Below are 14,147 nucleotides of genomic sequence, written 5' to 3' on the forward strand. Positions count from 1 at the left end.
TTTTTTTTTTTTTGCTTTTTATCAGACGCAGTACTGAATTATGGCCACTAGAGGGCGACAATACATCATGGAATACAGATAATGATTTTAACCACCAGGGGGCAGCATTCTACAGGCTTTACTATGGATGAACTAGTAAAGGGGAATATTGGAGAGGCTGGGTAGGTCAAGGTGGGCACAATGACCCCCGTATGGTACACCGCCCCCCCCCCCCCATACCTTTACAGCTGTTATCCTCTGTGAGCTCATAGCCGGTGCCGCAGTTAATCTCTCTCTGGCAGCGGAAGGAACCGGGCTGATTGATGCAGATCTGCCCCACCTTACAGTTGTGCGTTCCCACAATGCACTCGTTTATATCTATGGAAAAGGAAAGAAATGGTATAGGGGTGAGGAGAGGACCCATAGGCGGCTATGGGACAAGCGGACCCCCAAGGGCATGTAAACTTTCTCTACCCTAGACCACTAATGACTATACTATTTACTCATTATCCATTAAGGCATGCATAGCAGTTTTATGTGGGCACTGTATGGTAATATTATGTATTGCAGATGTCTGGATGGATGTTATATTTAGTTATCATATTATCTTAGCAGTATTGTGTGGGCACTATATGACAGTTTTACGTTGGCACTGTATGGTAATATTAGGTATTGCAGATGTCTGGATGTTTTATTTATCATATTATCTTAGCAGTATTGTGTGGGCACTATATGACAGTTTTATGTGCGCACTGTATGGTAGTATTAGTTATTGCAGATGTATGGATGTTTTATTTATCATATTATCTTAGCAGTGTTGTGTGGGCACTATATGGCAGTTTTATGGGGGCACTGTATGGTAGTATTAGGTATTGCAGATGTATGTATATTTTATTTATTTATCATATTATCGTTTATGCGGGTACTGTATGGAAGTATTATGTATTGCAAATGTATGGGTGTTTTATTTATCATATTATCTTAGCAATATTGTGTCGGCACTAGATAGCAGTTTTATGTGGGCATTGTATGGTAATATTAGTTATTGCAGTTGTATGGATGTTATATTTATTTATCATATTATCTTAGCAGTATTGTGTGGGCACTATAGGGCAGTTTTATGTGGGCATTGTATGGTAATATTAGTTATTGCAGATGTATGGATGTTATATTTATTTATCATATTATCTTAGCAGTATTGTGTGGGCGCTATAGGGCAGTTTTATATGAGCACTGTATGGTAGCATTAGTTATTGCAGATGTATGGATGTTTTATTTATCATATCTTAGCAGTGTTGTGTGGGCACTGTATGGAAGTTTTATGTGGCACTGTATGGTAGCATTAGGTATTGCAGATGTATGTATATTTTATTTATTTATCATATTATCGTTTATGCGGGTACTGTATGGAAGTATTAGTTATTGCAGATGTATGGATGTTTTATTTATCATATTATCTTAGCAGTGTTGTGTGGGCACTATATGGCAGTTTTATGGGGGCACTGTATGGTAGTATTAGGTATTGCAGATGTATGTATATTTTATTTATTTATCATATTATCGTTTATGCGGGTACTGTATGGAAGTATTATGTATTGCAAATGTATGGGTGTTTTATTTATCATATTATCTTAGCAGTGATGTGTGGGCACTATATATCAGTATTATGTGTGCACTATATGGAAGTATTATGTATTACAAATGTATGAATGTTTTATTTATCATATTATCTTAGCAGTATTGTGTGGGCACTATATGTCAGTTTTATGTGGCCACTGTATGATAGTATTAGGTATTGCAGATGTATGGATGTATTTTTTATCATATTATCTTAGCAGTATTGTGTGGGCACTATATGGCAGTTTTATGTGGGCACTGTATGATAGTATTAGGTATTGCAGATGTATGGATGTTTTATTTATCATATTACCTTAGCAGTATTGTGTAGGCACTATATGGCAGTTTTATGTGGGCACTGTATGATAGTATTAGGTATTGCAGATGTATGGATATATTATTTAATGTATTATCTTAGCAGTATGGTATAGAAGCATTATTTTGCCTTTGTATGGCAGTACTCAGGTATAATAATTTTGGGTATAGAGAGCGTGTGTCTGTGCTTTATCCGTATATGTCCCACATAAGTTCTAAAAGTAAGTTTGGTGGGTTTCTACCCCAAAACCAATATAGTCCTGCAGATAACACATATGAACCTACCTATATAGACTATAGCCACCATATATGCCCACCTTTATGCCAACCAGCCTGGCATTATTTCTAACTTTTCAAAGATGTAAGGAAATGAAGGGGTTAATCCTCCAGGACCACACAATGCCAGCAACGAGAAAAGCAGATGTAAAAAAATATTTAAATAGGACCTCCGGGAAATGAATCAGAAGATACCTGGACCCCGTCCAACATGTCTTCAGGACCCCCCACCCCCTTCATTGACCCCAGGTTAAAAGACGAAGCTGCCAACTGGAATTAACCCCCGCGGCTGGAAGGTTTTATATTACAGGGGTAAATGAAAAAGGTAAGTGACACGAGCTGGATGATGGGCGTTATAGTACGTCCCTGCAATTGCTTTGGATTATACTGAGACACATTCAGTGAACTGATACCGTCGCAGGTGACTCCATCAGGCTGGAGCTGGTAACCGGCATAGCAGGAGCAGACCACGCCGCTTCCAGTATCCCTGCACTGCTGGCTGCACCGTCCACCGCCTGCAGACAGAAAAGGGAAATTATTTAACGGCCTGCTGCATTGCATTGTGGGAGATGAGGTACCTTTTCCATAATAAACTACAAAATGAGAAAATTAAAGGGCTATTTCCATTTTTTATAAATGGGTATTTTTGATAAGAGCTTGTAAAAACCAGCACTTTTGTAATTTACTGTGTATTAAAATTTGAAGCCGTTCTTGAGCTATTAACACTTTTCTATTGTTTACAGCTCGTTGCCTAGGAAACCGACCACCGACTCTGTATAGCTTCTAAGCACCGTGCTGAAGCTGGACGGGATTAGAAAGTAATCACGCTCTCCAGCGATCCTGAACAGCTTTAAAAGTTGAAAAGTAAATAGTTTGTAAGTATTACTCATTTTCTATTGGTTAACAGCAGTGGACGCTCTCCAAGGCAACCAGTTGTAAACAAAAGTAAAGTGTTAATATCTCAAGAACAGCTGAAAATTTTGACAAGCAGTAAATTGCAAAATTGCTTGTATTCACAAGCTCTATCCGATAACACCCATTTCTGAAGATGGCAATAACCCTTTAAATTTCTGGCACAGCGCTCACCTCTGCATCTGTCATTCAGGGAGGGGTCTTCATTATCTGTGTTGGTAACCAAAGCGTTGTTGGCTTTGGAAATAAAAAAAATACATTGTTAGTTATGTCTAACGATAAGACTTATAGCATTTTTTTTATTTTTTGCATGTTATGTAGACTATGGCACCTTCATCCTGGTTGGGGGCATCGTTGCCCTCCTGTTTTACACAACAGGCTCTGAACACCAGGCTGCACTGGTAGCCCAGGAACATCTGCTCGCAGGATTCACCCCGGGCCTGGGCCTCTTTACCCAGCAGGCAGCATTTGCAGCATCTCTGTAATAGAAATAATTCAGAATGAAGAGGAATCACTAGAGGCCATTAATGCTCAAGTGCATTAATATGAGCCACTCCCTGGTTCCTTTGGGGCCTGTGCGCGCGGCGCAGGTCCTCCAGGAGCGCCCTGGGGCGCGCGCGATGCTGCCCTTTTATTATATGGCCAACGCATCACTCCCAGGAAGTGCTTCTCAGCCTACCGCTGAGAGGGACTGGGTACATAAGGCACTCTCCCACTAGGGCAGGTGCATGGTCAATGTGGTTAGTTAGCTAGTGTTCATGGCCAGCTAGTTGTCAGGTCCTCTTGTCCGCTGTGCTTTTGTTACAGTGTACTATTTCCCTGCCTGTCCAACCCGGCCGTGTCTTCAACTTCAGCTACCCCGGTGGCCTTGCTATACCATAGACTGTGCCTGTCTATCCGGGCTGTGCCTCCAGCCTCAGCTACCCCGCCGGTAGTCCTTGCTGTACCAGGGACTGTGCCTGTCCAAGCTGGCCGTGCCTTCAGCCATAGCTACCCCAGTGGCCTTGCTATACCAGGGACTGTGCCTGTCTATCCTGGCTGTGCCTCCAGCCTCAGCTACCCCAGTGGCCTTGCTGTACCAGAGACTGTGCCTGTCCAACCTGGACGTGCCTCCAGCCTCAGCTACCACGGTGGCCTTGCTATACCAGAGACTGTGCCTGTCCATCCCGGCCTTGCCTCCAGCCTCCGTTCCCTCGGTGGCTTTGCTATACCAGAGACTGTGCCTGTCGATCTCAGCTATGCCTTCAGCCTCAGCTACCCCAGTAGTCCTTGCTATACCACAGACTGTGCCTGTCTATTCCGGCTCTGCCTCCAGCCTCAGCTACCCCGTTAGTCTTTGCTATACCAGGGACTGTGCCTGTTCAACCTGGCCGTGCCTTTAGCCATAGCTATCCCGGTGGCCTTGCTATACCAGGGACTGTGCCTGTTCAACCTGGCTGTGCCTGTAGCCATAGCTACTCCGGTGGCCTTGCTATACCAGGGACTTTACTTGTCTATCCTGGCTGTGCCTCCAGCCTCACCTACCCCGGTCGCCTTGCTATACCAGAGACTGTGCCTGTCTATCCTGGCTGTGCCTCCAGCCTCAGCTACTCCGGTGGCCTTGCTATACCATAGACTGTGCCTGTCTATCCTGGCTGTGCCTCCAGCCTCAGCTACTCCGGTGGCCTTGCTATACCAGAGACTGTGCCTGTCTATCCTGGCTGTGCCTCCAGCCTCAGCTACTCCGGTGGCCTTGCTATACCAGAGACTGTGCCTGTCTATCCTGTCTGTGCCTCCAGCCCCACCTACCCCGGTCGCCTTGCTATACCAAGTATAGACACAAGGCACTCCCAAAATTCTTGATGCTGTGATTTTATTTATCAGTGGATGTGCATAAATAACGTTTTCGGTCACAGAAGACCTTCATCAGTTGCACATGGGGAGACTGGCTGGTGCTCGTGTCACAGCGCGGTATCTACCGCTGCATGGGGGCTGCCTTATCGGCAGACACCACTATGGGGGTGCACGGGACTCCTATATTGATGAACTAGCCTTCAATATCACATTGATGGGGGTCTGACCCCCGGCAATCCCAACAATCCCTGTGGCAGGTTGTACACAGTATTCAGATCCGCGGCACCACAGCGCCACACACTGTGTAGTGGCCATTCTGAGGTACTGCAGCTCAGCTCCCATTCACTTCAATAGAAGCTAGACTGCAGTTCCCAAGAATGGCCACTACACAGTGTGTGGCGCTGTTCTGTACCCATAGGGCCTCGATGTATTACATTTGCAGCTTTTTTTCCTTACTTTTTGGTGTTTTGTGCCTATTTTCTATTTGCACCAAGTCTATTTTAGATGGTTTTTTTATTTTTTACCTTCATCCTTATGGGTTGGGTTTTGTTTTACAACGTTGGGTATCCACTAGGGGGCGGTAGTAATCTGTAACAAAACTGCAGAGACAGGAGGGATCTACGTCTTGTAGGATCACAAGTCCCAGCAGATCTCCGCTCACCTTCACAAACCTGGCCTCACAGCTGGATGACTTTTCCTGCTCGCTTGCGTCACAGGAATTTTTCTCGTTGGCAATGTTGATGCCGGTCGTACAGTGCAGGTCCTCCAGCTGATTCAGGCAGCATTGCTCCTGGATTATCCTAGGAAAATGGAAGAAGATATGTAATGGAACAGCGCCACCACTGCCCACAGGTTGTTTGTGGTATTGCAGGCCAGGCCCGTTTAACTCAATAATAAATCTTTGTCTTGAACGCCATCATGATTTCATCTGAGACCTGCTTATTTCTGGCGGCTTCTCTGTACCCAAATGTTTTGCAGTCCTTTTTGGGAATCTGGGAGGTTTCCCTTCAATTACTTTCTATATTAACAAAAATCAGAAATCTTAGAATTTTCACACTGTGCACTAAGCCTAATACTAAACTAATGGCTTATGCTCCATACACATGACTTTTCAGCTGTTTTATTATCATCATAGACAGGATTACTCTATATACAGCAGATAACACAGAATCCATCATTCACAATAGGGGATGTCACATCTCACCTCCTCCTCCTGTACAGTGACTGATATCACCTCTATATACAGTAGATAACACAGGATCCACCATTCACAATAGGTGATGTCACAGCTCACCTCCTCTTCCTGTACAATGACTAATAACACCTCTATATACAGTAGATAACACAGGATCGATCAATCACAATAGTTGATGTCACAACTCACCTCCTCCTGTACAATGACTGATAACTCCTCTATATACAGTAAATAATACATGATCCATCATTCACAATAGGTGATATCACAGCTCACCTCTTCCTCCTCCTGTACAATGACTAATAACACCTCTATATACACTAGATAACACAGGATCCACCATTCACAATACGTGATATCACAACTCACCTCCTCCTCTTAGTGTACAATGACTGATAACACCTCTATATACAATAGATAACACTGGATCTACCATTCACAATAGCTGATAACACAGCTCACCTCTTTCCCCTCCTGCACAATGACTGATAACTCCTCTATATACAGAAGATAACACAGATTCCATCATTCACAATAGGTGCTATCACAGCTCACCTCCTCTTTATGTACAATAACTAATAACACCTATATACAGTAGATTACACAGGATCCACCATTTACAATTGGTGATGTCACAGCTCACCTTCATCTCCTCCTGTAAAATGACTGATAACAACTCTATATACAGTAGATAATACAGGATCCACCATTCACAATAGCTGATAACACAGCTCACCTCCTCTTCCTTATGTACAATGACTAATAACATAGGATCCACTATTCACAATAGGTGATGTCACAGCTCACCTCCTCCTCCTGTACAATGACTAATAACACCTCGATATACAGTAGATTACACAGGATCCACCATTCACAATAGCATAGGTAATGTCACAACTCACCTCCTTCTTTTGTGCAATTACTGATAACACCTCAATATACAGAAAAATTACACAGGATCCACCATTCACAATAGGTGATGTCACAGCTCACCTCCTCCTCCTCCTCTACAATGACTGATAACACCTATATACAGTAGATAACACAGGATCCACTATTCACAATAGGTGATGTCACAGCTCACCTCCTCCTCCTGTAAAATGACTGATAACACCTCTATATATACAGTAGATAACACAGGAACCACCATTCACAATAGGAGATGTCACAGCTCACCTCCTCCTCCTCCTGTACAATGACTGATAACACTTCTATATACAGTAGATAACACAGGATCCATCATTCACAATAGCTGATAACACAGCTCACCTCCTCCTCCTTATGTACAAAGACTAATAACATAGGATCCACTAGTCACAATAGGAGATGTCACAGCTCACCTCCTCCCCCTCCAGTACTATGACTGATTTTGCACTGGGGCCCCGGCGCTTCGTGCTTCGCCTCTGTTATGTGCAGGGAGCATTAGGCGGACGTGTCTGGACATCAGATGTGCGCGGCTCCGGCTACTGAATGGCGCTCACATGTGGTTCCTCTTTCAAGTCTCTGACGTCGTCTCCCAGGAGTGAACTTTCAAAGGGAAGAGGATTTCCTAATTCCCTCCGATGAGAATTTTTCCCATTTCCTTGTGTTTAGCTAAAGGCTTAGAGAGATTCCTTTTATTGAGCGCCAGGAGCCCCCGAGGCACAGATCTCAGATACCCCCGAAACCAGAGGACGGTGGTAAAGGATTTATGAGAAATCCACCATTATGTCATTAAAATCCTCATCTTGAGATATTATTTTTGCCTTTACTTAAAAATTAGTTGATATTTTTACCAAGATTTTCTTTATTTTCTATTCCTAATAGCGCCACTTATGACCGATCGCTTTATCTGGTATTGAGCTGCAGTACCAAGCATGGCCACAGAAAAAGAGGGGCGCTGTTTCTTTAAAAAAAAAAAATCCTTTAAGAATTATAATTAAAGATATTTTGACTTATTTATGAATGCATTCATCACCTTTAGCTAAATAGGGATGTTTAAGTCCTAAGCTGAACTAGGACACCCACTTTTGGGTGGTGTTACTTAAACCATGCACTTTCTTTTTGGCATAAATTTGCCAGAATTGTTTCCGAAAATGCGCGTGGTGTAGTGTTTTCAGCATCTTACATTTTTGAAAAGTAGCATTAAACCTGACAATACTTTGTAGACCATTTACTATGTTTTTACATTACTCAGAACTTAATCCTAGCCCTCAACTTACTTAGTCTAACCTTAGCATAACCCTAGTTCTAGTCCTAACCCTATCCTTAGGACAACCTATAGCGTAACTGCCTTTCCAGAGACTTTGTTATGCCACAATTGCACGGGAAAGTTTTGTTTACGGCCTTGGCATTTCCAGAGAAGGGAGGAGGAGTGACGGATGTGTTTACCCAACGGGTTTTGGACTGTGACCGCGCTGCGCCCGGGACAGGAAGCGCACAGTCTGTCTACGGCAGAAAGGACTATCGCAAGACGGCAAAATGTTTTAAAAATATTTTAAAGAATGTCAGAGTAATCTGAAAGAAGGTTTTATGGATAAATATGTGTTTTAAATAGTAATGTATGGCCGAGGACTGCCAGGGTTTAGAAGGGGGGAATGTAGGAGGTGGCAGCGCCACGTCCACCACTACAGAGAAGAGCAACTCCCATAGAAGTGTACAGAGCATTATATTGAATGTAAATTGTTGGGTAAGTACAGGGCCTAGTACTTCGTCCGAGGGTCCGAGTGAGGCATGGCAGCCGCCAGGAAAGAGTACGGGGAGGAAACCAGTATTAGGAACAAGTACCAGAAGCAGAAACCCAGAGCAAGTGTAGAAAGTCAGAAACCCTCGAGAGAGCGGTGCCCACACGAGAAGGCCTGTCCGTCCGAAGTAAGAAGGACATGGTGTACCACAATAAAATCAGCTCCTGAGTTATTCATAAAAAGGACTGGTGTGTGATTGTGTCACCCTCCACGTCGGCGACGAGGATCAGAATCCAACACTGTGGAAAATCCCCATCACGTGCACAACACGAACACACACCATTGCAGGAGCAGGGGAGTCGGTGACCCTCGGCCAGGATAGGGCTCCCCGCTTCATAACCTATAACTTAAACCTAGTCCAACCCTAGACCTAAGCCTAACTCTTACCATAGCCAAACTCTAAACCTAAGCCCAACCCTAGTCCTACCCTAGCCTTAAGCCAAACCTTACCATAGGCTATCCCTAGTTCAACACTTACGATAGCCTAAAGCGGGCTTTACACACTGCGATATCGGTCCCGATATCGCTAGTGTGGGTACCCGCCCCCATCTGTTGCACGACACGGGCAAATCGCTGCCCGTGCTGCACAACATCGCTCAGACCCGTCACACTACTTACTTGCCCGGCGACGTCGCTGTGACCGGCGAACCGCCTCCTTTCTAAGGGGGCGGTCCGTGTGGCGTCACAGCGACGTCACTGAACCGCCGCCCAATAGCAGCGGAGATGAGCAGGACGTAACATCCCGCCCACCTCCTTCCTTCCGCATTGCGGGAGGCAGGTAAGGAGAGCTTCCTCGTTCCTGCGGCGTCACACATACCGATGTGTGCTGCCTCAGGAACGAGGAACAACTTGGTTATGCTGCAGTAACGATAATCGAGAATGGACCCCCATGTCACCGATGAGCGATTTTGCACGTTTTTGCAACGATGCAAAATCGCTCATCGGTGTCACACGCAACGGCATCGCTACAGCGGCCGGATGTGCGTCACCAATTCCGTGACCCCAACGAGTTCGCATTAGCGATGTCGTAGCGTGTAAAGCCCCCTTTACTCTAGCCCTACACCCAACCTTAGTCTTATCCTAGCCTTAAGACTAATCTTACCATATGGTAACCCAAGCTCTAAGCCCATGCCTAACCCAATCCTTAACATGGCCTAACTCTGGTCCTAAGCCCAACTCTAGTCTTACCCTAGTCCTAAGCTAAACCTTATTACAGCCTAACCCTAAGCTCAACTCTAGACATAACCGTATCTTAACCCTAGCCCTATACCTAGTCTTACCCTAGCCCTAACTCTAGACTAACTGTAATCCTAGCCCAAACTGTAACCCAACCCTAGCCTTAGCTTCTTACTTCTGTCATGATCTGGGGACAGATATTTTCATCATTTCCTGAAAGACATAGAGAACACCCTAGCCCTAAGCCCAACCCTAGTCGTACCCTAGCCCTAAGCCAAACCTTATCACAGCCTAACTTTAACCATAAGCCCAACCCTGGACTTAACTCCATCTTAACCCTAGCCCTAACCCTAATTTTTCTCTAGCCATAACTGTAGCTTAACCCTAACTCTAGCCAATCCCAAACCCTAACACTAATCTTACCATAGCCCTAACTCTAGCCTGCCTATCCCTGTCACGGGTGTATCACACTTGACAGACTGTCCTGTAGTTTCCGGCTGTAGGAGGTCACAGTGACTGGCTACACAAGCTGCTCTCTGACTTTCCCTTTTTCCATTCTTGGGGATTATCCCCTTCTGTTTAGGACCCTGCATATTTCTTCATATTTCTTCACCTTTTCAGCTGTTAAACATCAGTCAGCACTTCTCTTTATGTCTTTAAATACCCTCATTCCCCCTTACTCTGTGCAGGTGATAGGTCTAATACCCTTAACATGTCTTCAGTGCAAGCAGTCAACTTGTATTCATCTAGTGGGGACTGTGTGCTCTTCCCTACCTAGGGCATGTTTCAGGATCAGGCAGGGTCAGGTATCCTGCTCGGCGCATAAGTGTGGAACCTATCTAGGGTGGTGAGGAAAGCCAGAGGCCAGCGGTAGGTTTGGTCGGGGGTCACCATCTCCCCCTTCCCTAGACACAGGATTTCCTTTCCCTTTTGCTTGGTACAACCCCATACCTAGCGTGACAATCCCATTCCCTAGCCCTAACTCTAGCCAAACCCTATCCGTAGACTTAACCCTAGTCTTACTCTAGCCTTGTCTAACCTTAGTCCTGCCCTAGCTCAAACTGTAGCCTAACCCTAGCCTTAACCCTAGTCTTACTCTAGCCAATCCCTAACTTTAGTCTTCCCTAGCTCAAACTGTAGCCTAATCCTAGCCTTAACCCTAGTCTTACTGTAGTCTAGCCTTAACCTTAGTCTTGCCCTAACTCAAACTGTAGCCTATCCCTAGTCTTAACCCTAGTCTTACTCTAGCCCTAACTCTAGCCTAGCCCTAGCCTTAACTCTTGTTTTACTCTAACCCTAACCCTAGTCTTACCTTAAGCCTGCTTTACACATTACGATTTAGCATACGATATCGTATGCGATCGTAACCGCCCCCATCGTATGTGCGGCACGTTCAATTTGTTGAACATATCGCACAAACGATTTTTTCCCGTCACACGTACTTACCCGTCCATACGACCTCGATGTGGGCGGCGAACGTCCACTTCCTGGAGTGGGAGGGACGTTTGGCGTCACAGCGACGTCACACGGAAGCCGGCCAATAGAAGCGGAGGGGCGGAGATGAGCGAGACGTAAACATCCCACCCACCTCCTTCCTTCCGCATTGCCGGCGGGAGCCACGGGACGCAGGTAAGATCTATTCAATGTTCCCGGGGTGTCACACACTGCGATGTGTGCTGCCTCGGGAACACTGAACAACCCGACGTACAATTTTATGGAAATGAACGACGTGTATGCGATGAACGGTTTTACGTTCAATCGTAATCGCACGTAGCTGTCACATGCTACAACAACACTAACGATGCCGGATGTGCGTCACTTATGACGTGACCCCGCCGACACATCGTTAGATTTCTTGTAGCGTGTAAAGCGGGCTTTAGCCCTAACTCTAGGCTAACCCTATTATTACTCTAGCCCTAACCCTAGTCCTAACTCTAGCCCTAACCCTAGTCTTACCGTAGCCCTAACTCTAGCTTAACCCTAGCCTTAACCCTAGTCTTACTCTAGTCCTAACTCTAGCCTACCCCTAGCCTTAACCCTTGTCTTACTCTAACCTTAACCCTAGTCTTACCCTAGCCCTAACTCTAGCTTAACCCTAGTCTTACTCTAGCCCTAACCCTAGTCTTACTCTAGCCCTAACCCTAGTCTTACTCTAGCCCTAACCCTAGTCTTACTCTAGCCCTAACCCTAGTCTTACCCAAGCCCAAACTATAGCCAAACCCTAGCCATAACTTGTTAATTCTGTTGTGATCAAAGGGGACAGCCATTGCTTTTATCATTCTTGTGAGACATAAAGGACACTGCCGTATTATTTTACCGTTCCCGATCCCATAAATGTTTGGATTTCACTCACCTGCACTGTTTGTCTGAGTCTGAGATGGTGGGGAGGCTGGCGCAGTCCTGGTTGAGTGATGCCCATTCGTACCCGCTGGTGCAGCAGACATCGGCCTTCACCTGAGCAGCGGCTGCAACAGACAATATGGCATTCACCATTAACCGCAATCACAGAAACACGCTGATTACTCATATTGCATTTGCACCTTTTTTTTTACTTTTGAGCTTTTCTTGTTTTGTGATTGTTTTTATGGTTGTGCTGTGTTTATCTTTCCATTTGCCCCTTTTTAAATGATGAATCAGGCCTGATTAGATGATGGTCAGAGAGGCTGCATGATCAACAATAGACCTCCCACAAATCCCCTCCCTCCGATGATTGGATTTGGGTTTTATAACCCTGTTTTTGTCCTTGCTCCGATGACTCTGACACTGGGAATTTACTTAATGAGCAGAAAAGGTTTCAGACATCGGCATTTCCCGGCTCAAAACAAAAGACGTTTCTGGGAAGAGAAGGAATATTGCGAGACACATGGGCCGGACGACCCACAAAACTATTCAGTAATAAGAGATTGTGAGATTATTAAAATCACTGAATAGTTGTCACTTGGCGGTTTTTACAGGCATCACCGAATGTCATGGCTGCGTCAGGATCTATTCAGACTACAGATTCTGGCACTCCGCCTGCTAACTTCTCTAATGTCTGTGATCAGCGCAGGCACACTCAGGCATAGATCAACAGATTGGTAGCTCATAGGCAGGCTAGCAAGAGTTAATCTCTGCTTGTCTGCTTGTAAGTCACCTTTGATCACATGTTTCTTGGAGCCAATCACATCTGCTCCCCTCCTATTTATGCTGGCTGAACATTTCCAGTAGTGCCAGCTATACTTTATCTTAGAGGTGTTATGATCCAGACTAACTGGTGGTTGTAGTACTTATTGCAGTCTGCAGTTGTGTAGTTAACCTTTGTTGTCTTTTTGTCGCTACCTTCCTGCTCTTGCTTTTCTCCTGAGTCTCTTATTGTTAGGTCCCATGTGTTTGCAGTGTGTCAGAGTTTTGTTTTTTCCCTGTCTGTGTTTCCATATCTCCTGGAAGGCATAAATCAGATCAGTTTTGGTCAGAAGTGTAGCCAGGCACAGGACTCTGACATCTCCACCATTAGGGTTAACCCTGAAGTTAGGGATAGCCTAGGGACTCCTAACGTAAGTGACAGCATAGGAGCCCCTGCCCCTCGCTTTCCTACAGTCACACCGTGACAATAGTGCCGTGAGTGGTCCAATATGTGGGCACTTTCTATATGGTGTGCTGCCATACAGTAAACTATATAGTGCTGATATATCAGAACCATTCAGGATAATTCATAAATAACCGTGTCATACAAAGCTACAGATGTCCTGCCACCATCTGCAAAATTATATACTTCCAGGAATATCTCCATTTTTCATATGCAATCCAGGTAAATTTGGGGCCGTCCTTAACCAGAAAGGGATGAGGTTAGTATAAACCACACTCAAAAGCATATAGTCAGGGTAACATTGAGAAGATGGCCTAAACATCTCAATACTACCAACTGTAATGTTTCTAAGTATGTGTACAGTGTTTTGGCACAAATGAAGCTGTTTGGTGAAACGTGCGTCGGGTCTGTATTATTGTTTCAGCCCCAGATGAAGCCACTTGGCATAATGTGCGTTGGGTCTGCATTCTTGTTTCAGCCCCAGATTAAGCCACTTGGTGAAACGTGCGCCGGGTCTGCATTTTTGTTTCAGCCCCAGATGAAGCCGCTTGGCAAA

The 14,147-nt window shown here is 45.0% G+C and overlaps 1 protein-coding gene across 2 annotated transcripts in view; it reads right to left on the bottom strand.

The window, feature by feature from the left end:
• Window positions 1–14,147, bottom strand: part of FBLN1 (fibulin 1) — a 98,796-nt gene that overhangs the window by 46,700 nt on the left and 37,949 nt on the right. For both annotated transcript variants that reach the window (XM_075344201.1, XM_075344203.1), the window contains exons 2-7: window positions 12,380–12,491; window positions 5,594–5,732; window positions 3,431–3,578; window positions 3,274–3,336; window positions 2,601–2,702; window positions 220–357 (exon numbers count right to left, since the gene is read on the bottom strand). In XM_075344201.1, coding sequence (XP_075200316.1) covers window positions 220–357; window positions 2,601–2,702; window positions 3,274–3,336; window positions 3,431–3,578; window positions 5,594–5,732; window positions 12,380–12,491 — 702 coding nt within the window. The remainder of the gene's footprint in view (window positions 1–219; window positions 358–2,600; window positions 2,703–3,273; window positions 3,337–3,430; window positions 3,579–5,593; window positions 5,733–12,379; window positions 12,492–14,147) is intronic.

Source organism: Anomaloglossus baeobatrachus, chromosome 4 (assembly GCF_048569485.1).
Source record: "Anomaloglossus baeobatrachus isolate aAnoBae1 chromosome 4, aAnoBae1.hap1, whole genome shotgun sequence".
Classification (NCBI taxonomy): Eukaryota; Metazoa; Chordata; class Amphibia; order Anura; family Aromobatidae; genus Anomaloglossus; species Anomaloglossus baeobatrachus.